General features: G+C 41.6%; 1 protein-coding gene across 8 annotated transcripts in view; it reads left to right on the top strand.

The window, feature by feature from the left end:
• The window catches only part of DROSHA (drosha ribonuclease III), a 131,220-nt gene that overhangs the window by 28,244 nt on the left and 76,078 nt on the right, over positions 1–26,898 (top strand). For all 8 annotated transcript variants that reach the window (XM_058430118.1, XM_058430120.1, XM_058430116.1 and 5 more), the window contains 5 exons: positions 8,909–8,995; positions 11,529–11,615; positions 18,219–18,290; positions 19,810–19,891; positions 20,820–20,894. In XM_058430118.1, the coding sequence (XP_058286101.1) occupies positions 8,909–8,995; positions 11,529–11,615; positions 18,219–18,290; positions 19,810–19,891; positions 20,820–20,894 (403 nt within the window). The remainder of the gene's footprint in view (positions 1–8,908; positions 8,996–11,528; positions 11,616–18,218; positions 18,291–19,809; positions 19,892–20,819; positions 20,895–26,898) is intronic.

The raw sequence follows: 26,898 nt of genomic DNA, 5'->3' as shown, positions 1-26,898 counted from the left end.
ATAACTATCCCTTTCAATTATTGTCCCTCATTTGTTCCCTTTATCTTTTATTTTTGTAAGCTATTTTTATTAATCCCAGGCTCCTCACTTTATAATTCAGCGCATTATATTTAAACATAGTATACGTAAAACATTAATTTCTATTTAAAACTTGTTTGAGGGCTCAACAATAGTGGGAATAAAGACTATGAGATGGTGCCTGATAATTTGAAATACTTGCATCACTTCTGCTCATTTGTCTTTGAAAGTTGGCAACTGTAGCGAGGAATTTGTGGGACAAGGTGGCATCTTGTGAGCGTTTGTGCACATGCCTCAGGTTGGGAGCTCTGAGACGTTGATGAGGGATCAACACCTGTGACAGGAAAAGAGCAGAGGTGGGAACTATTCACCTGTGATGTGGGTCTGATCAGGCCTGGCTTGTCAGAATTTTTGTGTGTTGTGCCGGAATGGCTGTCATACCCCCATCTCTCTCAGTCCCCAGGGCAAAGTACCCCAGGAAGGGCACGACCTTGGGAGAGGGGGCTCTGCAGCTGAGGCTGACCCTGAAGGAGCCAATAGCTACAGGCTGTGTGCTGACTACACAGTGCACATTTGGACAGCAGGCCCTTCCTTGAAGGGAGACTAGATGGGCAGTGGTGCCAGCTAGGGACCTGTAGGCAGGAAAGGCAGGTGACAGTTTGGTCTCCTGGAGGAATGGTCCCATTTTGGGGGCTCAGCATGGGTCATTGTATCTGGCTAGTTGGATGTTTGGCAGCGGAAGTTAGCTTAATTATATAGCTTAGGCTTGATAAGCGGGGTCCATGCTATTGGGCTCATGTGAAGCCTCCTCTCTGCTACTGTGGTCACTTCATTCGTGTGCCCCTCCTGTCGCTCTGGGGTGGCTAAGGACAGAGGGTGGCTGACACCAACTGCCCCAGTCATTTTGTCTGCTTGGTACCTCTTGCATGGTGGTGCTGTCTGACGGACCTCCATGTGTGAGATAGAGCTCGTCATGCTCCCTTCCATTTGTCCACCTTCAAGTCTCTACCCCAAGACGTTCTCATCCATCATCTTCCAATCTTTCTTCTTCTAGGCCCCTGACCAGCCAGCATGGCCACTTGCTTCTGCCCAGGAGTCCATCTATATTCTAAGTTCAGGCCACTTCTCTTTCCACACAAAGTGGATGACCCAGTACACTGCCTGAAACTCCACCCCCGGGAGAGATTTCCCCACAGCACTGTCTCTCAGAGCCATCCCAGAGCGAGGCTGTAGTGCCGTCTGTTTTCAGCTCACCCACTCTTGCCAACTGACCCATTTGTAAACCAAGCTTGGGCTTTTTCCCTCTGCTTTCATCCATACATCCTTAGTCATCAGCTGAGGGAGGGGAGCTGGTGCAACAGTGGTGGAGCTGTGGGGATCCGGGCCACCTGCCCAGGCAGCTTGTTTGTGCTCCTGGCTCCTGGGTATGCTTGACTCTGGCAGTACCACTCCTGCCTTATGACGGATTGTTGCTGATGCTGTATTGCCTGGTGGGACTGACAGAATTTACCCTATGATGGGTGGTTCTGGCCACATGTGTATCTGGTGTGTATCTGGTATCTCTTGGCCAGGCCTTACATATCTATCAGGGCCCAGTAGCACATCTGGAGTATTTTTTCAAAGGCACATAATTCTTCACTATAGATGGCAGGTCTTGCTCCAGAACGTCAGGGACCAGCATTGTGATTCTCCCATTGTGGCCTGCCACAGATTCCTTTTGGCATCTTTTCCCACCAACACTGTAAGATCTGCCAAAACATACGGCCCCAGCAGCAGGGCTGCTTGTACTCTAGCCTGGAACAGCTGAGGCCGTTTCTCACATGGGCTGTCCTCAGTGCGGGCAGCTGTTGATGCCGTTTGCACCACTCTGTAAGCGGGTTGGAGCAGTGTTTCTAAATGTGCATTCTCTTGCCTCCTGAGCCTGAAAAGGCCCACTAGGTGTTGTGCTTTCTTCACTGTAGGAGGTGGAAGATATAATAATTGTCTTTTACTCTGGAGGGGATGTCTTGGCATTCCCCAGACCACTGGACTCCTAAAAACTGTGTGGCTGCGGCAGGCCCTTGAATATTTGTAAGGTTTATCTCACATCCACTGTGGTGCATGCATCTTACTGAGGTCTCTAGCCTGATCATCATGTCAGAGGTGTAATGGAGCAGTGTGAGGTTCTGCAGCATGCCCCGACCATCGGGAGCTCTTCGGTATTATGAGTGACACAGCCCTGGGGCAAAACTATAAATGTCTGTGAACCATTCTGATCCTCATTTCTGATTGGGATAGAAAATAACCCATTCACCACATCATTTGCCATATACTTTATATCTGCTCCAGCTAAACTGCAACACCTGGCCTGGCAGCTACAATCAGAGCTCCTGCTTGGTTGAGTTTGTGGTAGTTTGCAGTCATCCTTCAGGATCTTCAGGGGCCAGACAGGTGAATTAATCGGAGATAGGACCGGTACCATCTCCCCTATATCCTTCAGATCCTTAAGGGTGGCACTGACCTCTTCCATCCCCACAGTGCAATATTGGTTTTGATGCCTGGGTTGACGGGGGTGGTGGTAATTTCGTTTCTGCTTGGCTTTCCCATTAGGATAGCTCTTATTCCACATGTCAAGGACCCAGTGTCGAGTAGCACATTGGGTCTGCCAAGAATGTCAATTCTAGTGGTACATTCAAGGACCAGGGAAAGGGCCACTGGGTAGATCTGTGATTCAGTAGACCCACTGTAAGTCAGACCTTGACCAAGATCCATTTATTACCTTGGCCTCATATGCTCTACTCTAACTGGGGCACCACAGTGATGTATCCAGTCTCCAAGTATCAACGAAGATTCAGATATTGCATCTAACATGGCTTGAATTGTCTGTTATTCCTCTTTTCCCCGTGTACAGCTCCCCAGGTAAATGGCCATAAGCCCCTTTGGGGAATGACAGGGTTATTATTTTGTTGCAGGATCCTTCCTTCTGGGATCTGGCCACCTCGTCAGTCAGTGGATTTCAGTCCAAAAAACGTGATCACGTCTGGAACTGGGCAAGGAATAGTGTGACTATTTATTGGAATGACCTGCCTTCAGTCTCTTGGTTATCCATTCTTGGTTTCTTATGTTCGTACAAACTAAGTAGTACTCTTATTGGTTACCCACTTATTTTGTACCCAAGGATACCATGTTCTATTAACTATTTCCATGACTCTTTGTGGGTCAGACCCCCTTGGCTGCCACTTTGGCATGGTTTCCAGCACTTAGTCCTATCACCTGGCATCTCTTGTTTCAGGATTCTGTCATCCCTATTACTGCTGGTGAGCTCTGCTCTCTGACCACTTTTGTGGTCAGCCCTGGCCTGCAGAGGAGGCTACCACTGATCTTCCTGATGATGTTTGTGCTGCTGTTACCTGCACATTCGTTTTGGTGTGTCCTCTGGGGCTTCCCATGCAACACGATTATTTGGCATATTTTCCAGCCGTAGATACTTTATCCATTCTTCCTTGAGTCCTTGAATTCCTTCCTCCACTGTCTACCACGGCAATTCTGGTATTTCAGCTTTGCTCAGCATGGGCCGTTGCTTCTTCATGCTTTTAGGAGCCATGCTAGTAGGGAGTTCTCAACATACCCTGGTGTTGTTGTATCCTGAGTGCCCCCAAGTCAATCTACTCTTCTCTAAACAATTTTATGTTCTGGCCCTGTTGATCAAGCGCTCTCAGCATCAGGTCCTCTGCAGAATTCTCTGGCTGTTGCCACATGCTAGTTAGTTCCTGCAATTCTTTTGAAATATAATCTGTTTCCTTCTAGCACCTCACCAGTTGGGGCCCTGAAATGACCCCAATTATAGGTGTTGTCCAGGAGGGGAGACTGGTTGAGGAGTGCGTGAGGGGGGATAGTGTTGCCCTGCGAGTTCTTCCATTGTCTTCTGGCACAAGTGAGTGGTTGCTCTTAATTGGGAGGGATGTGCCATCTCTGCAGTCAGATGATATAGAGGAATCTGGGGAGTCAAAACCTAAATGTCCCCATTTCAGGTTTCCTGGGCCCTGACTGTGGCTAATTGTCTTTGAGGCTTGGCCACTCTCACAGGTAAGCCTTAGGCTTGGTCCTGCCTTTCTGTGACCTCCCACTGTAGGTAGTGAGAGTTTCTTCTGGCTTTAACATCTGGTTTCTAACCATCTTTTCTCCTCCTCCGCTGTTATACTTCTATAGTGCAGTGGTTCTCTAAGTTAAGGCTCCCAACTGAGACTCATACAAGCTTCACCTGGGAACTTGTTAGAAAGGCAGATTCTCAGCCCATCCCAGCCACTGAATCAGAAACTGGGAGTGGGGAACAAGCAGTCTGAGATTTAACCAGCCCTCCAGGTGATTTCTGGGTAGACTAAGGTTTGGGGACTATGGTAGAGCATCACTGGTGCTTAGCGACAGCCATCCATCCCTGAAGGATCATAGCCATTGTTCCTGTAGCTACCATTTTCTCCACAGTCTTAAACACCTGGATGTTTAAATATAATGCGCTGAATTATAAAGTGAGGAGCCTGGGATTAATAAAAATAGCTTACAAAAATAAAAGATAAAGGGAACAAATGAGGGACAATAATTGAAAGGGATAGTTATATATGACTCTACAATGCAAAAGTGTTCTACCTATTCAGTTACACTTATTTAGAGGGTCCCTGATAAACCAAGGGCGGAGACGCAGGTAAAATAGTCAATATATATTCAGTTTGGTGGAAAGGACAGACTACCAGAGAGAGAAGACATGTGCTTCACCATCTTTAAAGTTTAGTTGCCCTGCCGTCTGGTGCCAAGGGGCTGTCTGTGTTCCACTTACCACCAGTGATGGCATCTTCATTGCTTATTGGGAGGTGATTGAGCTCCAAAACACCATCTTATTTGCTGTTTTCTTGGGTCACTCCTAGTACCAACAGCCTCATCTTGGGTTCTCTAGAAGCGGATGCCAAGATGGAGTTTTGGGTGCATGATGTTTATTAGGAATCAACACCTGTGAAAGGAAGAGGGTGGAAGCAGGATTGGACAGAAGGATTGGCTGAACTGTGAGTGAGGCCCCTCAAAGCTGCATTCAGCCTGGGAGTGATCTGTGGAATGCATATTGCCCGTCTGAGCTGGGCTGAAATGGCTGGGCCTTTATACCTCTGCCTGGCTCAGTACCTGATGTGGGCCATGCCTGAGGTCAGAGGAGGGAGATCTGAAGTGGAGAGAGCTCCTGAAGGAGCTTATAGCTGGAAGCTCCCTGCTGTCTGTGCCCTCCACAGCCAGGCAGCAAGTCCCTCCTTGAACGTGGGTCTGTGTGCACAGCACCGTGTCTATCACAGGTGCACCCAGTGATGCCATCACAACTGATGCTGGCTGTCACAGCACACTTCTTTTGCTGCCTTTGTTTGCCTTTTCCCGTCTTTTTTTTTTTTTTTTTTTTTTGACACGGAGTTTTGTTCTTGTTGCCCAGGCTGGAGTGAAATGGTGTGGTCTCGGCTCACTGCAACCCTCACCTCCCGGGTTCAAGTGATTCTCCTGCCTCAGCTTCCCAAGTAGCTGGGACTGCAGGCATGCGTCACCACGCCTGGCTAATTTTGTATTTTTAGTAGAAACGGGGTTTCTCCATGTTGGTCAGGCTGGTCTTGAACTCCCGACCTCAGGCAATCTGCCCACCTTGGCCTCCCAAAGTGCTGGCATTACAGGCATGAGCCACCGTGCCTGGCCAGCCTTTTCCCATCTTAAGATCCATGCATATTCTGTTCCACCACCTCTCATGCTTTCTTCATTTCTGACCTTTTCGATTTTTACTCAGCATATTTATTCCTTCTAGCTTTTTAAATTTCCTATTAACAATTACTGCTGTTAGTTCTCAGATTAATTTCCCCACTTTTTTTTTCAGTTTATTCATAAGTATAACCAAAGGTCAGTTATTGTGTTATTTTACAAGTAAAAGGAAGATGGTCATAGGATTCTAGATCTAGAAAGATCCTTAAATCTCGTAGTCTGAACCCCTTCTGGAGTATACTGTAAGTGGCATATTGTGGCTGTAAGATTAAGGGTAGCCATACCTTCATTCAGGTGTCTCACAGGGATGATACTCCATGTCAGCAGTGTTGTCCGTGTCAGCCTGTATCAGCAGTCTACAACCTAGCCTGGAGATTTCCAGGAGACAAGGCCACCTAGGCACAGATGCAGCTTTCATAAGTCTTAAAACAAAGTTTCCCCTTACAAGAATACTTTAAACTCCTTTTAGAAAAGAGACACCTGGTAACTGACCTGGACTGAATACAGGTATAAGCAAAGGAAAAGGATCCTCCAAACTTGCGAATGGTCTCTGGATGAAGACCCTCCTGGTGACTTGGTCATCTAACTCCCTGGCTATATCTGGCCTGCATCTGCTGTCGGTCGTGTAAGAGAATAAGCAGAATAAACTGCTTGAGCATCGGTTGATGACTAAGACTTATCTTTGAGGAGAATCAGATGGAAAGGGAGGAGTCCCTCCTGAAAGAGCTGGTTAGTTAGGTCCACTCAAAACACGCCAGCCACCAACATGACAGCTGGGGATGGTGATGGGATTTGCATAAGCAGGTGAGTAGTGGCACTCATTTCTATGAGAGAATCATGACAGAGTGAATGGGAGCTATCTCTGATCCAGCTATTGGGTGAGCCCTATGGACTGTTCCACAGTGGGTCTGGCAGTTTTTATTCTGCTTTCTGGCCAATTGCTACCTTCTGTGTGCACTTTGTACCTCTGCTATGGAAATTGCCACCAGGCACCTGCCAAAATTATTCTTAAGATTCTTCCAGGCCCATAGTAAGCGGGGACAGGCTCCCAAGTGGAGGAGGACTGTCTGGATGTCAGGGATGCCCTTGGCTTCAAGAGCTGACTGCCGGCTGGTGTGTCTCCAGCCCTTGCTGTGCCAGAGGAGCATCTCGGCCTGAAGGATCCTGGGATTGTGACACCATAGGCCAGGAAGTCTTAGGTCAGGTTTATCTGCAGAAAGCCTCTCTGTCGTTGTCTGCCAGTGGGGGAATTAGAAGATGATCCCCTGCAAGTCTGTACAATCACTGAAGGGCACATTATCCCCTCTGCACTCCTGATGGGACTGCGCAGCTTCTCCAGGGGTGTGTTCCACCCTCAGATGCCTGCTGGGTGCCACGTACCCCAGTCACATGGGCTCAGTTCAGAGTCGCATCATTTGGCCTGGCTGATCCATAGGCCTTCAAGCTGTGGAATGATGATCCCGAGTGCGCGGGGTTACCATTGGTTGCACTGCAGGCATTACCAGTCACCACCTGGGTCATGGTTAGGACAGTGGCTGTCACCGCCCCAACCTGCTCAGATGAGGAGGCATGCCCCAGACACTGTGGAAGTCTGCAAAGAGGTTCACTCTTTGACAAGGACAGAAATTTAGAGCCTCCTCAAAGACCTGATGAAGGGACTCAGTGAGAAAGTTGTCACTGGCTGTACTGTGTGTATCACACAGAAAGTGAACTGTAACTCACAGACTGAAAAATATAACAGTTGGTAGCTATCTCCAAAGATGGTAAGATCTCTCATGACTTCAACACCCAGTCAAGGTTATCCAGGAAGCACAACTTGATGGGGCTGTGGGCATAGAGCGGGCAGCCATAAGCTGTCCCTGTCCTCTGCTGCAGTGGCTGTTTATGGCTTGGAGAATAGCACACCTCAGCATGAACGTCCCCATCAAGGGCTGAAAGTAGCTGGTGTAAAGTTCAGGAAGGAACATTTAAGCATGTTTCAGTGGGTTTATGCAGCTGCCACCTCCATGGGACTGGGGCACCGCTGGGAGAGCCCTGTATAGGCCACCTTGCAGCTAGATGTTTATGGTTTTGTTTTTGTTTTGAGACAAGGTCTCCCTGTGTTACCCAGGCTGGAGTGCAGTTGTGCAATCTTGGCTCACTGCAACTTCTGCCTCCTGGGCTCAAGTGATCTCCTGCCTCAACCTCCTGAGTAGCTGGGACCACAGGCATGCACCACCACACCAGGCTAATTTTTGTAAAGACAGGGTTTTGCCTTGTTGCCCAGGCTGGTCTTGAACTCCTGGGCTTAAGCAATCCTCCCACCTTGGCCTCCTAAAGTGCTATGATTACAGGCATGAACCACTGTGCCTGGCCCTACTTTACAGTTGTTTTTAAGGTGAGCCCCATCATAGGCCAAATGAGCTCTCTTGGTCTCCGAAGTTAATCAGGCTCTGTGGCCCCTTGCCATGCTGGAAAATGCCAAGACACAACCACCCAACTAAGTGTTTCCAGCTGCAGCTCACACCTCTCCCAGCCCCAACTTGACACCTTGTAGCCAGAGGTCTGACACCTGGCATCGCTCTCCTTGGCCTCCCCAGGCCCATCACCCACAGGATGAGACCCTGTCCAGCTGTCTGCAACAAAGGCAGAGCTACTTCTACTGGCAGCTGCAATAAAGGGGACTCCCAAATGGGCCCATCTCCGGCAAGCCTCATGAGTTCCTTCAGACCCTCCTTACAACTGACGTGGCCCGTGCACCCACCAGCCCAGATGGAAGAACACCAAGTCTTCATCAAGGCCCCCCATGTGTACTAGCAGTCCAGCGGGTGTCCCCCTGGTACCCTCATGGATGATAATTGCTCATTTACCAAGTTCACAGTATTTTGGAGGCCCCAAAACCTCAGACATTTATGGCCTTATTGGTCATCCTTGCTTCACCAGCACCTGAGGAAGTGGCTGAGAGCTGGAGCATGGCCAGCCCTTTTTTATTGGTCTAGGTATGGCAAAGCCAATACTGTTCTTTCCTACCAGTCCGTGAAGGAACAGACATAAAACCTCTTTTGTTAGATGTGAATCTAGGAAATACAATATATTTTTAAGTAAAAATACTCTTGCTTTACTTGTAAACTGATTTTCGTTTTTTTCCCCTCAGGCCATCAAGCCCTGTCGTCCTATGACCAACAATGCTGGCAGACTTTTCCACTACCGGATCACAGTCTCCCCGCCTACGAACTTTTTAGTAAGTTTCTAAAGAATCACATGCATATCATGTAAAACGTAAATAGAGTAAAATGAGAATAGGCTAAAGTTATTGATTCTGTTCTTAAATGTTCTTACTTTGAAAAATATTTTGTTTTTATGTTGAGAAATTGGCCTTTTTCACAATGATGTTTCTTTCAGCTTCCTCTTCACTATACTACTATATCTTTTTTCATTAAATATTGTTGGCATCACTTAATAGCCAAATTCATAATAGCCAACAATGTTGGAGCTATGGAGTGGGAAGAAAACATAGAACACTTCCACATCTCTTAAAAATTAGTCAACAGCAGCCGGGCACGGTGGCTCACGCCTGTAATCCCAGCACTTTGGGAGGCCGAGGTGGGCGGATCACAAGGTCAGGAGATTGAGACCATCCTGGCTAACACGGCGAAACCCCGTCTCTACTAAAAATACAAAAAATTAGCCAGGCTTGGTGGTGGGTGCCACGGTGAAACCCCGTCTCTACTAAAAATACAAAAAATTAGCCAGGCTGGGTGGCGGGTGCCACGGTGAAACCCTGTCTCTACTAAAAATACAAAAAATTAGCCAGGCTTGGTGGCGGGTGCCACGGTGAAACCCCGTCTCTACTAAACATACAAAAAATTAGCTAGACATGGTGGCGGGCACCTGTAGTCCCAGCTACTCGGGAGGCTGAGGCAGGAGAATGGCATGAATCCAGGAGGCAGAGCCGAGATCGCACCACTGCACTCCAGCCTGGGTGACAGTGTGAGACTCTGTCTCAAAAAAAGAAAAAAAGTTTTTTGAAGAAATGCCAAACTGTTTCCAAAGTGGCTGTACCATTTTTTGCTCATTATTTTTTTCTTTTTTCAGAGGTGAGATCTCACTTTATTGCCCAGGCTGAATTTGAACTCCGGTCTCAAGTGATCCTCTTGCCTCAGCCTCCCAAGTAGCTGGGATTACAGGCATGTGCCACTGTGCCTGGCTCTCTTTTCCTTTTATTTAATTTCGACCATCTTTGTTAAGTTTTTCAAATATAAATTAACAATAATATTGGCGAAACAAATAATATATATTTCGATATTCTTTTGCTCCCCCTCTTTCCAAGTTGTTCTTAATAGATAATGTTTAAAAGAATGAAATCTAGTATCTGTGTTAGAAATATGTCTTATAGGTCATCAGTCTTAATAATTACTGCCATATTTAGCATTTAAGTTTAAAAATGGCTGGGCCTGGTGGCTCATGCCTATAATCCCAGCATTTTGGGAGGCCGAGGTGGGTGGATCACCTGAAGTCAGGAGTTTGAGGCCAGCCTAGTAGAGATGGTGAAACCCCATCTCTACTAAAATACAAAAATTAGCCTGGCATAGTGGTGCACACCTGTAATCCCAGCTACTTAGGAGGCTGAGGCACGATAATTGCTGGAACCTGGGAGGTGGAGTCTGTAGTGAGCCAAGATCATGACACTGTACTCCAGCCTGGGCAACAGAGTGAGACTTCATCTCAAACACACACACACACACACACACACACACACACACACACACACACACAACACACACACACACACACACACACACACACACACACACACACACACACAATGTTGGGTTATAAGAATGGCATAAGGAATAGAGTCCCTCATGCTTAGATTGATATATGTATTATTTAGTTACAAATCCAATTTTCAGGGAATTAAGGCCTCTGAACTTGTATGGGAATTGATTTGTTGCAGTGTTTGGTTGGTTGACTTCTTGGAGAGGCTGGGAATAGAGCTATGAGGGGTTGACCTTCTGGCGCCCAGAGGCCTTTCAGAGACTTCTAGGCTGTTGCTAGTCTCCACTTTATGATGCTGAGTCTTTTTCCACTTTGCATTTGGGTCAGCTGTGTTACTACCTTGCTCCTGTTAGGACTTCTGTTAGTTCAGAAACATAGTTCATTGGCCGCGCGTGGTGGCTCACGCTTGTAATGCCAGCACTTTGGGAGGCCGAGGTGGGCGGATCACGAGGTCAGGAGAACGAGACCACGGTGAAACCCCGTCTCTACTAAAAATACAAAAAATTAGCCGGGCGTGGTGGCAGGCGCCTGTAGTCCCAGCTGCTCGGAGAGGCTGAGGCAGGAGAATGGCGTGAACCCGGGAGGCGGAGCTTGCAGTGCGCCGAGATCGCGCCGCTGCACTCCAGCCTGGGCGACAGAGCGAGACTCCGTCTCAAAAAAAAAAAAAAAAAAAGAAACATAGTTCATTAAGAACAGAACTGGTAGTATTGTGAGATTAAATAAAACAAGTTCCTAGAAAATGAAGCTTAATATAGCCTTTTATTTATTTATGGCACCCATAATATTACATCATTCATTGTCTAAGTACATAAATATTATACTTACTATCTGAAGCCAGAGAATTTCATGTAAAATTAAACTTCGTATAAAGTTCTCCCTGGTGTCTGAAAGGAAGTCCTTATGTTCTATTGGTTACTTTGTGTCCTGATGGATTTCTGCACATGCAAATCGTGTCATTTATTTAATTTGGGGTTCGTGTTTCTGTTTGCTTTTAGACTGACAGGCCAACTGTTATAGAATACGATGATCACGAGTATATCTTTGAAGGATTTTCTATGTTTGCACATGCCCCCCTGACCAATGTAAGTATGTGCCATTGGCTGCTTTTCTCTTTCCTTGTACCTCCTTCATCCCTTCTTTCCAAAAGTAAAAACATTTCCTGTCATCTGACTCCTAAGAAACATTTCCTCTGCATCCCTCTGTACCGTAAATGAGCTGCAGGAAGTCTGCAGCAGTGCATCAGGTGGCAGTGTGACATCTGTGCTAATGAGTCACAGGTTCGATCTGCATTAAATGGTGTAAGTAAACATGTCAGAGTAACATTTTGAGAGTGTGAAAGATTGGAAAAGGAGGATAAACTGTGGAGTAATGTGTTAAAGCTATTTTGGGTTGGTTGTCCTTCAAAAGAAAGTTTTAAGCAGAAGCCATTGTTTAGTCTCTGAGCAAAAGAAACAGAGCTTATTCAGAACGTTTGGAGCCTGAATTCATGAAATACATTTTCTGCTTTTGAATCCCAGGAATATGTCTTCAAGAGACTTTGACATATGGATTCATGATATTTTTATACACGTATTAAGTCAGCTTTGTTTGTAATTGGTTCAAATGGAAGTTCCTGATCCGTGAGTCAAAATCTTTCCATCTCCATGCTGGCAGTCCCAGGAACTGTCTTTCTTACTTCATATTGCAGTTGGATGTAGAGTGAATTGGCTGGCAGTGGCACAGGAAAAGATGTGTGGCAGTGTACTTGACCCAGTACAGATGCTGTTGTAGAACTTACTGAATTGTAGCTATTGTATATCCACATCAAATAGAATGTTCTTTAACCTTTTCTGGTTTGGTTACATGAAATTACATCTGCAATTTGAAAAATTATTTTAGTACCGTTTACTTCACAGATGAAATTCTGTTCCATTGGAGAACACAGTTAAGACTCAAATCTTTGCCTTACCTTAGCCCTTTTTGTCATTCTTTTTTTCTGTATAAGTAGATATGATTCCATAGCAGTGATGCTAATTTAAGACAAATTGTTTTCCTAATGAGATTTTCTTTATTTCACAGTATTTTTTATCCTAGAGAATTTTCTTTGAGAAGATGATTACATTGTGAATGTAAAAATAAAATCATTTGATAATATATATTACGTTTTTCTTCAGGGGGACCATCTGTTCACTAATGTAGAAAAGCAATAATATGGGCTGGGTGCAGTGGCTCACGCCTGTAATCCCAGCACTTTGGGAGGTCGAGGTAGGCAGATCACTTGAGGTCGGGAGTTCGAGACCAGCTTGGCCAACATGGCGAAACCCCGTCTCTACTAAAAATACAAAATTAGCTGGGCGTGGTGGTGTGCATCTGTAAACCCAGCTACTCGAGAGGTTGAGGCACAAGAATCACTCGAACCCTGGAGGCAGAAGTTTCAGTGAGCCGAGATCATGCCGCTGCACTCCAGCCTGGGCAGAAGAGTGAAACTATGTCTCAAATAAATAAATAAATATAGAAAACAATAATATTAGGCCATTCTTAAATAATCTTTATGGAAGTGTACTAAGAGGTTTCTGAATTTTCATGATTTCTTTGCTTTTTTTTTTTTTCAAGTGTCATAAACTTTCAAACCCCTTGTTACACCAAATCTCATAGCCTTAGAGTTGATTACTCACCACCCCTCGTCTACTGCCTGTCTCTTTTTTCCCCACAGAGGGCTTATAAATACACAGAATTTAGTTAGCATGAAAATACTTAAAACTATTCTTCATCTTATTTCTTGATTCCCTAGAAGTAATATAGATCTTATTTTGACTTTTAGGATCACCTTAAACAAAGAAGGATAGCAGTGTGGCTTTAGAGAGACCAGGGTTTAAAATTAGTGATAGCTCTGTGATTTGACATTTCAATCTTTATAAGCTTTGGCTTTCTCATCTGTAAGATTAGAGTATTAGTGGGAACAATCTCATTGGCTTTTGTGAAAAATAAATAAGATGGCACAGGAAAAGTGTTTATCATGGTGTTTGGCACATAATAAATACTGGCACCTCTCTCTTTGGAAAGGATTTCAGACAGAGCTGGGTTTGAATCTTTCTTCTAATCCTTTTTTTTTTAACTTTGGACAAGTGAATTCTTTGAACTTCATTAATGATAGCAATGCTTGGGGTTTTAGTGAGAATCAGACATAATTTTTTAAAAATATGGACTTAAAAAAAAAAATAGTAGTTTTAGGTTTACAGCAAAAGTGAGTAGACAACATCATTTTTAAAAACGTCCCCCAGCACAAGGTTTGGCCTGAGAGGCCACGGATGCTAAATTAGTCACAGTCGTTACCGTCATTATAAAACAAAAGGACAGAAAAGATTCCTGGCTTCAGCATATATTTTATGTAAATGTTCAAGTTCTCGGTGAGAACTTTATTCTATGACAAACCCCATCATTTATATTAGAGATGTTGATAAAAATAGAGTTGTAATCTGAGTGTTGTACAGTTCATAGGAATTAGATCCATCAAACGCCTCTTGAATTTGAAATAGCCTCCTAAGGAAAAGAATTGTTAAATTGCTTTACCAATCTGATTCCTTTTCTTGCTAGAGAGAGAATGTCAGCAAGCATGTCATGCAAATGATGGTAATGATAGAATCTCCACCAAATCTAGTTCTACAAGTTCTCTTAAGGTCTTGAATTGAAGTGGATTGAAAGCCTTGTTGGCTGAGTATAGAGCATTCTGGGAGAATTTTACCTTTTTATGTAGTACATTTGTTATTATAATACCTGATGTTAAGAGCTTTGACAACTTATCTGAAGTTTTAAAGATATGTGTATTTGCCAGGTGCAGTGGCTCACACCTGTAATCCTGGCACTAACGCAAGGGAATCGCTTGAGGCCAGGAGTTCGAGACGGCCTGGGCAACTTAGGGGGACCTCATCTCTACAAAAAAATAAAAATATTAGCTGGGCGTGGTAGCGCCTGTCTATAGTCCCAGCTACTCTGGAAGCTAATGCGGGAGGATCACTTCAGCCCAGGAGTTTGAAGCTGCAGTGAGCTCATTGCCCCACTGAACTCCAGCTTGGGTGACAGAGCCAGACCCTGTCTCTTAAAAAAAAAAAAAGGAAAAAGGGCCAGGTGCAGTGGCTTACACCTGTAATCCCAGCACTTTGGGAAGCCAAGGCGGGCAGATCACCTGAGGTCAGGAGTTCGAGACCAGCCTGGCCAACATGGTGAAACCCTGTCTCTACCAAAAATACACAAATTAGCTGGGCGTGGTGGCGGGCACCTGTAATCCCAACTACTCGGGAGGCTGAGGCAGGAGAATTGCTTGAACCCAGGAGGCGGAGTTTGCAGTGAGTCGAGATCGCGCCACCGCACTCCAGCCTGGGCGACAAGAGCGAAACTCCGTGACAAAAAAAGAAAAAGAATGTAAGACATGTGTATGAGTTACACCGTATTTTGTCATATTCTCAAAAGCACAGGAGAACCCCTGGATCATTTCCCTCCCACTTTAGTTGGCTTCCCATTTGCAGTGGACTCGCTGACCCCTGGATTTGGTCAATCAGTATGTGGAAGTAGTAGAGTTAGAAGATAGAGGTTTGGAGAGTTTTTTAGTTTTTTGAGTTTTTTGCGAGGGTGAGATAGGAGTATAAGTCAGCATAGGATGTTCTTTACTTTTAAGTATTCAAACATGATAGTAGTCATTTATATTATTTGATGGCATTTGTTGGGAGGTATTTTGGTGATCTTTGAAGTTACACAGTTTCTTGGTTGACCATTGTGTAGCAAAATAACAAGCTCTTCTTGACACTTAGAGAGAGACCACAGTTTGAAAAGATGAGGAGATCCTGCCTTTCCAAATTTGTGTGTCTGAGAAGGGCTCTGGTGGTATGGATGGAAGCCCAAAAGAAAATAAAGTATATACAAAGAGAAGAGGTCAGAGAAGGAATTCCAAGAAGTGATTTTACTTAAAATGAAATGGGGGAAAGGACTGTACGTGCATAAATCATCTAGCAGAGTGCTTCTTCCTATGATAGCAAGGAGGAAAGTTTGCACATTTGCTTTCTGCCTACCTCTTGAGAATTCCCAAGAGCTCTGGTTGTTTTCTCTCCTATTTACTCTCTGAGTAGTTCATTTCCACCCATGCATATTCTGATCCCCACCAGATCAATATTAATAGCTGTGACATGTACCTCTGTATTAATACTCCACTCTCACATTTTAGATTGCCTTTTGAAATGAACCTCCTCGATGTTTCCTCAGATACTTTACCCTCAACCTGTGTGAAACTAGACTCATCATCTTCAATTTGAGGTACTCAAGGGACACCCTCCTGAATTAAGTGACCTAGTTGGTCACTTAAGCCAGAAACCCAGAAATGGTCCTTCTTTCTTCACTCTTCCTCCCACATCAGAATGGTCACTGTATATTTCAGTAATATCTCCTGTGTTTAAAATTTTTATCTTCCTTTCCAGTCTTCCCTTCATTTGGCTCCTGGACTATTGCATTAGACTTCAGTCTGGTCTTCTTTGTTCCCTTACAAGCCATTCCCACACTGTTTCCACGGTGTCTCATCTGAAATGTAAATGATGATAATCTGTAACTTGAAGTAGTTGAATGATTTCTTGTTGCCATATATCCATAAGCCCTGACCTTAACATGGTTTGTAAGGGCTACATAACAGAGTTCATATTTTCCTCTCTAGATCATCTGGCATCTCTCTCTCTCCACGCACTTCTGTCTGAACTGTGAAATTACTACTTCTTTCCTCAGCTCCCTTTCCTCCATTTTGCTAGAAGCTAAACACCTGCTCTGCCTCAACTTTTTCTGGATGACCTGGAAAATTCCTCCCCATCTTTTTTTTTTTTTTTTTTGATGGAGTTTCGCTCTTTTGCCCAGGCTGGAGTGAAGTGGCATGATCTTGGTTCACTGCAACCTCCAACTTCCAGGTTCAAGCGATTCTTCTGCCTCAGCCTCCCAAGTAGCTGGGATTATAGACGCCACCACGCCCAGCTAATTTTTGTATTTTTAGTAGAGACGGGGTTTCACCATGTTGGCCAGGCTGTTCTTGAACTCCTGAACTCAGTTGATCCACCCCACTCAGCCTCCCAAAGTGCTAGGATTACAGGCATAAGCCACCGTGCCCAGCCCCTCCTCATCTTTGAAGCCAACTCACATGTTACCTCCTGTTTGGTTCTTTTGTACTTTATACTTTTTTTGGTTGCTTGTTTGTTTTTTAATTGAACTTATAAGTTACATTGCATTGTATTCTGTTTGTATTTGCTTACATGCCTTTCTCCTTATACCTCTTTACCTCTTAAGGTAGGACATGTAGCTTATTTTAGAGCACCTATGAACCTCATATAGTTGTTAGCAAAGAATAGGTATTTTAAAAATACGTTGAATCATGCAAAATTTTGTAACTCTTAAATATTTTTAAATGATTATAAGAACAAAGTAGAACTTGATAATGGCTATTATGAATTTCACTCAAATTAACCACTGTTCTTTAGAATAAAAAGGAAAAGACCCCAAGAACTAAACTTCGTATCTGAGAAAAGGATTTCCAGTAGATGGCATTATAAGACTGTTTTTCTGTTTTTCTTACCATCCCTTTCACTGATAGAATTACAATTTGTTTCTTTCTGATTGCTATGGTTTATGAAAATGATTACATCTATATAAAATCATCTTATGGACAGATTAAGCAGCCAGAAAAACTCAGTTAACGCATCTCTGGGACTTCTGGGTCTGTTATTTTCCCCAGCTAGCCAGCCAATTCTCTGCAGTAATCTCCCTCCCTTTTTCATTCTTTAATTCATTCAAAAATATATTTACGGAAAACCTATTATGTGTAGGCAGTAGGCAATTGTCTGATGATACACTGGTAAAGTAAGATAGATGTGGATTTATTTTATTCTGAGCCTTCCTTCATTTTCACATGCATCTTGAGTATTAGAACAGGTAATGAGAGGGGTATACTCCAGTGGCTAAGAGCTGGGGTCTAGAGGAAGACTTCCCAGTTCACCAAGCTACCTGTTCTCTTAGGCATGGTACCTGATGACTCTTCTGCCTTAGCTTCCTGCACTGTTTAGTGGACATGGTAGCCAAACCCATGTCATAGGGATGTTGTGATGGTTACATGAATGAATATTGTGAAGCATTTGGGACAGTGCCTGGCTCAAAAAATGTCAGCTATTATTATTTTTATTATCATTTGTTATTATTATATTTATTACCACAATTGCCTTTGCTCAAGAGCCAGATGGGCAGCATGATTGGGTGTTTTCAGTGACCTATGAATCCATAATTGATGAATTATCACCCTACTATCCCTGATCTGCCTAAGGAGCCAGAGATTCTAAAATATTTTAAAAACTTGAGAAACAGAAATGTTTATGGTTATGGTTTTATTAATTCTTTAGAGGTGATATTTGTGGTTTTAATGGGTTCTTGTCATGTTTGTGTTGCTGCTGCTAATACTGTTAATTAAGCACCACATTATGCAGGTTTCTTGGAGAGGCCGGGCCAGCTGGGTTCTTGTCATTAAAATCCAGCACTTGTGGTCAAGCTTCATATGCAGTGTTGTTAGCCGCTGAGATGAAGGTGAAGCCTTCTCATTTGGTTCATGGCCTTTTGGGTCAGGTAACAAACGTGTATAATATGAGCCTGCAGGGAGATATTGGGGAACTGAACCTCGCTTCTTTTTATTGCAGATTCCACTGTGTAAAGTAATTAGATTCAACATAGACTACACGATTCATTTCATTGAAGAGATGATGCCAGAGGTAAGGGAAAAGATTGTGTAGTGGTTTGATGTAGTTTGCTCTTTTGCTTGTTCCACACTACTATTTTAAAGCATGAACTTGGCCAGATCTGGCTTTTGCCAGGAATATCTCTAAAGTATCATATTCACTGTTGAAAGAGTCAGTGAAATGTAGCTCTAGTATCAAGGTTAAAATTCAGACCAATTTTCAACTTGTTGACCTGTTTTTGAACCCCTTTCTCCTTGTGTTACATCGGCTGATATTAACTTTACATCTGTTTCTAGTTTCTTTTACGTAGGGTACAGATTTTGGTTACTGGCCATTGTCAGAGGGGAAATTGGAAGAGTGAAACAATCTGATAGCTGTTGTAATAATATTATTCGTTATCTCCAGTGACAAGATCAATGCTTGGTTCATTTTTCTTCCCATATATTTACATATTTTTCCTAATTGTTTTTCACTGTGGGTGCTCAGCAGCAGATTTATCTCAATATATGCAAGAGATTTAAAATTCCAAAGGAAGATTAATGTGAATCTCAGAATGATTCATAGTCTGATCTTGAATTTAGTGGTGTCAACAAATCATACTAAGAAATAACAACTAGACAGCAAACAAGCTTGTGCACTTAACATTGTGTTGGAGTCAGGGTCAATTTCCGGAGCCCCTGGCTCTGCTTGCAAACCTTGTTTAATGGGACAGCTCTGTCATGGGCAGGGAGCGTGGAGGGGGAAATTGATGGGCATCACATGTGTGCCTAGTTGGCACCTGTTTCATTCTGAGCAAGTCTTGTTCATTGTACCTTCCTTTCAAAAAGAATTAAAGAAGAAGAACCACCCCTTCATTCTCCTGCTTTAGAAGGGATTTTTTTTTTAACTTCCTTTTGGTTTTTAAGGTCATATGCCTTCATTTGCTATTACAAAAGTTTATGACTTCTGGCGTGGTCTCATGCAGGGTGATTTATGAACTCCGAGCAAAACAAGTAGGAGGAAGAATTATAAGTCTCACTTGCAAATATATCATCTGTTTAGCTTGTTTACAGGAGAAATTTTGGTGCAGAGTTGTATAGTTTTTCTTAGCCCTTTATTTGCATTCATTACTTATTTGAACTTTTTGGGTACACATGACCTCTGTTTTTTGGTAACTCCATGACAATTATTCTGGATGTGTGGGGCGGGGGTGGGGGACAAGCCTATCAGGTGCATATGTGTAATCTGAATTATAAAAACATCCTCAGAAGATTCTGACACAGTTTATAATTGAATTAGAAAAATATATTAAGTGAGGCTTTACTTTTTAAATTTCTTATTTTCTTTGTATACTGAGAAGGGCTAAGTTGACATTAAGGAATCCTAATGGCATTATTGTCTATTTCATTTCCATCTGAAACTAGTGATCAGTGGCCAAACTCTTCAGGAAACTATATGGTCTTAGTATAGTTTTAACACACACTTTTAAAGACACTTGACAAGAACAAGTTGAACCTTCAGTTAATATATATTTTGCCAAGCTACAGTAATTTAATTTTGGTTTATTTTTCAGAATTTTTGTGTGAAAGGGCTTGAACTCTTTTCACTGTTCCTATTCAGAGATATTTTGGAATTATATGACTGGAATCTTAAAGGTAAGTAATAGGATTTAAAGAAGAGAGTAATGTTTATAGAAGAACGTTATGGTATATGTGAAAACTCTTATAAAAGTTGTAGGGAGATAGTTGAAATTTCTCTTATTTTTTAAATACCCAGAGAAAAGTGTTATTCACAGGAATGCTTGTTATCATTTGACATGAATAAGTTTCTATGGATTTTACTTTATACAGTTTGACAGGGCTTATTATTAGCTGGTAGCAGCTTGAAGATGGTACCAGTTATTATCTGTAACTACCTTGATATATGTGTACCTGGGAAATTACCATTAGTTAATATTTTAAATCTAGTAAACTTTGCTGTAATAAATCTTCTAAGATGGAAGTTTATTTAAATGCAAAACTTTGGTTAGTCATTAAAATGCACACACACACATGCACACACGCAGACACTTAGAGTGAACCAGATAGATTCAAAGACTTGATGCTTGGTTCTTGGATAGTAGCTTACTCTTTTGGAATTATCCGTATTCTAACAAACAGTTGCTTATTTATTGATGAACGGCTTTTCAAACTGATGGCATTTCTCAACATTTTTTTAGTGTAGTGATTAAAATGGGAAAGAATGAACACAGTCACATTATATCATGCAATAATTCAATGATAATAAGTCTTGATATTTTGAATTTTAAAAATAATTTTACTGTATATATTTGCTACTTGGGGCTTTCATCCTCTTCTTGCCTTCCTGTAGTCTCCTCATTGCAGTCTTCCTTGGGTGCTTGTGGCAGTTACCAATGATTGATTTAGCCACTGAGGAGGAGTGGCAGGAGGTGGTGGTATTTTTTATGCCTCTACTTCTGGTGGTAGTTTTTGTGGTTATCATAAATCTTAGAAATTAAGTTGCATGCTTGTTTTTTAAGACTGAGTTTTCTTTTTTTTTTTTTTTCTCATTTGTTTGCTTCAGGTCCTTTGTTTGAAGACAGTCCTCCCTGCTGCCCAAGATTTCATTTCATGCCACGTTTTGTAAGATTTCTTCCAGGTAAATCTTCTGGCTTGTCAGTGACCTGGTGAGATAGTGCATCTGAAAATAAGCTTGCTGTTTTCCTTTCAATCTTCAGGGACAACTTTCCCACCTTCGATACTGTTAATTATCTACTTCTCAGGTTAGGCATGGAAATGTAAAATTATACATGTGGATTTATATCCCTGCATAAATTATGATAGTCCAAATTAGATGAACAATGGAAGAACAGATTTATAAATTTTAGAAATCTACTTGACAAAATATCATGCAGGTGTGTTAACATGGAAAAATGATTGTGGCTTAAAAATGCATGTGGCTAATTGGAAAACAATAAAAAAATTTTAAATTCAATATGATTATAACTGTGCTGAAAAAGTTACTGTAATAATAGTTACATTAAGGTAGGATTATAGTGATTCTTTTCCTATCTTTTGACATGTGCTTGAATTCATTTTACAGTGAAAAAAAGGTATAAAATAATTTTTTCTCCCAATAAAATATATAAGGAAATATATGACAGTTTTTTAAAGCAATATTTTAACTGTTTTCAAATTTTTTTTTTTTTTTTTTTTGAGACGGAGTCTCACTCTGTCGCCCAGGCTGGAGTGCAGTGGTGCAATCTCCGCTCACTGCAAGCTCTGCCTCCCGGGTTCACGCCATTCTCCTGCCTCAGCCTCTCCGAGTAGCTGGGACTACAGGTGCCCGCCACCACGCCCGGCTAATTTTTTTGTATTTTTTAGTAGAGACGGGGTTTCACCGTGGTCTCGATCTCCTGACCTCGTGATCCGCCCGCCTCGGCCTCCCAAAGTGCTGGGATTACAAGCGTGAGCCACTGCGCCCGGCCTTGTAATTTTTTTTAAAGAATCCGACTGTAATATTTGGCATTATATTTAGTGTTTTTAAAAATGCTTGGAGTCAGTTTAGTGACATGTACCTATAGTCTCAGCTATTTGGGAGGCTGAGAAGGAAGGATCGCTTGAGCCCAGTGGGGGTTTGAGACCAGCTTGAGCAACATGGCAAGGCCCTATCTCTAAAAATTAAAAAAAGTATTTTTAATGAAATCTTTTGGTTGCCTTTTTGTTTGCAAAATCTTTCTCCTTGAGGCTTCTGGCACCCTATTCCCACTCCTTCTTTATTTATTTCCTAGTCAATTACCTGCTTTATCAAGTGCTGTGAAACCTGGCTTACAGTTTCCTCCCTCCACAAGGTTCTGTTACCAGCCTGGTGAACTTCACTTACCATTCTACCCTGAGCTATATAATTATTTGACTTTTTCTACTGTAACGATTGTCACCACTCAGCCGCTTAATCTTAAGATAAAACCTTGGACCATGCCACCAACCTACATTAATTTCTCCCTAGAATTTGACTCCAGTATCGCACTTTCTGGTGACATCCTTCAGTCTAGCCTCTCATGTCCCTATTGCCTTTGCTTCTACTTGGATCTTCCCTCTTCTCCTTATGTATGGCTACTTTCCTTTGCCTTCCTCACCAAGTCCTGTGCTCTGACATTTAACCCTGTCAGTTCTAGCTGTCTCAGCTGCTTGTATGGCCACCATCTCCGAGTTAATGTCATCAATCCAATTGCTTGCCTTTTCTTCTATATGTGGGCCGCTCAGTAATACTGGAGAGTAAAACATAGCTGCTGCTGTAAATCTGTGGTCTATAATCTTGGTTGGGGAGCTTTTCTTCGTGTAACCTTTCCACCCAATATCAGCAGTTAAAGAATTTCAGTGTTGTGTTCGTGCTGTCCTCCTTATGCCTCCTGTCTCCCCACGGGCAGGAGCCCCTGTCTCCCTCATGCCTGAGAGCCCTGCAGTGAGCCTGTCGGAGTCTGGCTTCCTCCAGTGCCCTTGTCCATTCACCGCCAAGTTTTGCTTCAGTGCCAGACCCTCTCTAACTGTCCCTAACCCACTGCAGCTGCTGATGCCAGAGGCAGCCTCCTACAGACCAAGTGCAGAGGACGTGCCTCAGTGTTAGTCTCTTCCCTGCTCTGGTGCCTGGGCGCTCCTTACTTTCCTCCTGTCTCTTTGACTCCTCTTGTGTGGCTTTAGTTTCTTGTCTACTCTGTCTGGTTTAGATTTTTCTCAAGATTTTTTCCTGATACTCTTTCCTCAGTCCAGACAGTCAAAATGGCTTAGTTTATTTTAGGTTAGCATTACTCAGATTTTTACTATTACTGTTCATGTTTATTTTGTTTAGAAATACATTCAAAGGCTTTTCTCCTTTTTATGTCTGGTTTTGTTTTATTGAGATGCCCTTTCTTCTCTTCTGGTGAATGAATCTTTTGATTTTAGAATGGAGCTTCAGCAGTAAACATATTAGAAAATGGTGTTAGAGTGAATTTGCTGAAAAGCCTTTTCCTTTCTATATCTACTTTCCTCTAGGCATTTTATGACCAAACAGATGTCTGAGAGAAAGTGGGCAGTTTTAAAATCACCTTAAAGAAAAATCTGATGTTGGATATTTACTTTGTGAGATTTCAACTCTCACATAACTATGTGGGGATAACATTTAGGTTGTCCTAAAGAAAAAGGTCTATTGATTTGTTTTTAAACAGGGTTTACCTTTTCATTAGACTCCCCTTTGAAAATATACATACTAAGAAGACCCTGAAGGATACAGAAAAATACCTAATGTATAAAATGCATTTTGGTATTAGATAGGAAATTATGGTTGATTTGTTACTCATAATGTGACCTTGTTAAAGATCTTTTAGAAAATGGTGAATTTAAAAAAACAAATTTTGATATATATTTTCATTTTTTCTGTGCATAAGGGTTTTTTTACGTAGTTGTCATCTACTAGTATATGATTTGCATCTATTTTTTAATAATTCATTGAGCAGATGGATATTTTTAAAGATCGTGATATATAGTGCCAAATTTCTTGTCAAAAGAATAACATCAGTTTGTGCTGCCGTGAAAAACGCATTATTATTCATTTTTAGCAGAAGATGGCTTTCCCATCTTCCTTCTCACCTTTCTTTCTTCCTTTTAAAAAATTTCAGTGGTGAGTTCTATGAGGCTGAAGAGTAAACATTTGTCTGTCTTGTTGTATCACTAGTGCTAACATACTTCATGGCACCTAGCAGGGACTCAGTAAATACTTGTTTACTGATTTTATTTAATTGGTCATAATAATGCCTTATCTAAATATTCATGTTTTTGGTTACTAGTGAGTGTTCTTTTCAAATAATCTTTGGTATCATCTCTCATTTTTATAAAGTAAGCTTTTGATTGAACTATAACATAAATACTGAAAAGTGCATGGATCATGAATATAGGACCTTAGTGAGTTTTTACAAAGTGAATATGACCATCCACCCAGCATCCAGATCAAGATTAGTAGCTTCCAAGAACCCCCTTCAGACCCCTTTCCAGTCGCTGCCGAGACCCTCAAGGGTAACCGCTATTCTGACTTGAAACACCATGTATTAGTTTTACCTGTTTTTGAACTATAAAAACTAGAATTGTATATTCTTTTTTGCTTCTGTCTTTTGTTTAATGTATTTCAGAATCATATCCTGTTGCACTTAACTGTAGTTGGCTCATTCTCACTACTATATAGTATATGGGATGACTAAATTAAAATAAACCTATCTATGATTAATGGACATTTGAGTATTTTCAGTATATATATATATATATATATATATATACACGACATTTATATTCATGTTTTATATTCGCTATATATATATACATATATTCACTATATATCTGTATCTGTATATTTGAATAGCATATGTACGTTCACCAAAGACCTGTACATGTCATTTAGTGAGCATATATATATGTATTTCTGTTACATATATACCACACCAAGTGGAATTCTGGGTGTGTGTATATTAAGCTTTGTAGACACTTTCAGTTCTCCAAAGTGACTGTACTGTTTTACCTTCTCATTAACAGTGTATGAAAATTCAAGTCATTTCACATTCTCACCACTTGGCATTTATTTTTTCTTTGTCAGTTTAGCCGTTCTGATGTGTGTTCAGAAGTATCACATTGTGATTTTAATTTGCATTCTCCTAATGACTAATAAAACGGAGCACCATTTCATATATTTATTAGGTACCTAGATAGTGGTTTTTTTTAAGTGCTCATTCAAGTCTTTTGCCCGTTTTTCTATTGGGCAATGTCAGCCTTTTTCTCATTGATTTTTTTTTTTAGGTTTTTAGAAATATATACTGTATATGAGTTCTTTGACAGATATATATATATATATATATAAATATATATATATATATAGCCAATGCCTTCTCTGTAGATTGCTTTTTGATCTTCTTGATGATTTTTGTTGAATAGAAATTCTTAATTTTTATGTAGTCCAATTTATAGATATATATTCCTTTATGATTAGAGCTTTTTGTATCATATTTATAAAATTTTCGCCTACCCTAAAGTCAAGATACTCACTTATATTTTCTTCACTTTTAGAGCTGTAATTAGTCTTGAATTTGTTTTCACAATTGGTATGAGATATGGGTCAAAACTCAGTATTTTCAATGTGGGTATCCAATTGACCCAGCACCATTTATTGAAAAGAACAATTTCTTTCTTTAGAAAATTGAAGTGTTGCTTTTGCTTTTGATTGAGTTGACTCTGTGTGTATGTGTGTATGTGTGTGTATACAAACAATACAAAAGTATGTAAAGTAAAAACAGTGAGCACTTCCTTCTGAACATGTGAAAATGGGTAAATGCTGTAAATGGCTTGATTTATATTGCTTTAACCGCTGTAAGGAGAATTATGCTTTTTTTCTTCAAGTGGAATAACACTAAATATGTTACACAACTTCCTTTTTTTTTTTTAACTCAGATACTTCAGGCATTCTCTGTACTGTAAATGCTTTGCTTCATTCTTTGATGCATACTTAGCATTTTATAGTATGGATGGACATTAATTTGTTTATAATTCTTATGGTGACAAATATTTTGGAGTTCTCCATTTTTTCTCCATTTTATGTAAATGCTTCAGAAATAGTCTATGTCTATCCTGTTGCATTTGTTTGTTTCTGTAAGGTAGAGTTCTAGTAATGAAATTATGTGTTAAGGTAGTATGCACATTTTAAATTCAGAATGATGTTGGCCAAGTTTTCTCTAGAAAGGACATACCAATTTGTAGTTCTGACCAACAGTACTCTTTATGACCAACAGAAAGTACTCTTTTTCTATACACCTGCCAATACTGGATGTTACTAGCCTTTTTTTTGAGACAGAGTCTGACTCTTCTCACCCAGGGTGGAGTGCAGTGGTGCCATCTCAGCTCACTGCAACCTCTGCCTCCCAGGTTCAAGCGATTCTCTTGCCTCAGCCTCCCAAGTTGCTGAGATTACAGGGACCTGCCACTATGCCTGGCTAATTTTTGTATTTTTAGTAGAGACAGGGTTTTGCCATGTTAGTCAGGCTGGTCTCGAACTCCTGACCTCAGGTGATCCACCCACCTCAGCCTCCCAAAGTGCTGGGATTAACGGCGTGAGCCATCACACCTGGCCAGGATGTTACTAGTCTTTTACAGTTTAGTCCAAGCTTATCCAACCCGCAGCCCATGGGCCACATACGGCCCAGGACGGCTTTGAATGTGACCCATCACAAATTCGTAAACTTTCTTAAAACATTTTGAGTTTTTTTGGATTTTTCTTTTTAATCTCATCAGCTGTCGTTAGTGTTAGTGTATTTTATATGTGGCCCAAGACAGTTCTTCCACTGTGGCCCAGGGAAGCTGAAAGATTGGACATTCCTGGTTTAGTCCATCTGATAAGCAAAAAGTCTGATGTTACTATTTGCATGTTTCTTGAACTTCTTTGAGAATGAGTAGCTTTCCATATTTTTCAGGTATTTTATGGTCTTCTCATTCTTACTTGCTTTTTATTTATGTCAGTTTATTATAATATCTAACTGAAAATTCAAGTTTTATAAGTCATCATCATATTTCTCTAATTCTTCAGTTTATCCCTTTTGAAGATAGCTGTCCCAGTTGCTTTATACAACTTTACCCAAAAGTAAGCTTGATAG

The sequence above is a fragment of the Hylobates moloch genome, unplaced genomic scaffold (genome assembly GCF_009828535.3).
Source record: "Hylobates moloch isolate HMO894 unplaced genomic scaffold, HMol_V3 SCAFFOLD_17, whole genome shotgun sequence".
Taxonomy (NCBI): Eukaryota; Metazoa; Chordata; class Mammalia; order Primates; family Hylobatidae; genus Hylobates; species Hylobates moloch.
The sequence above is the reverse complement of the archived record's forward strand: the minus strand, read 5'-3'. Positions and strand labels throughout refer to the sequence as shown.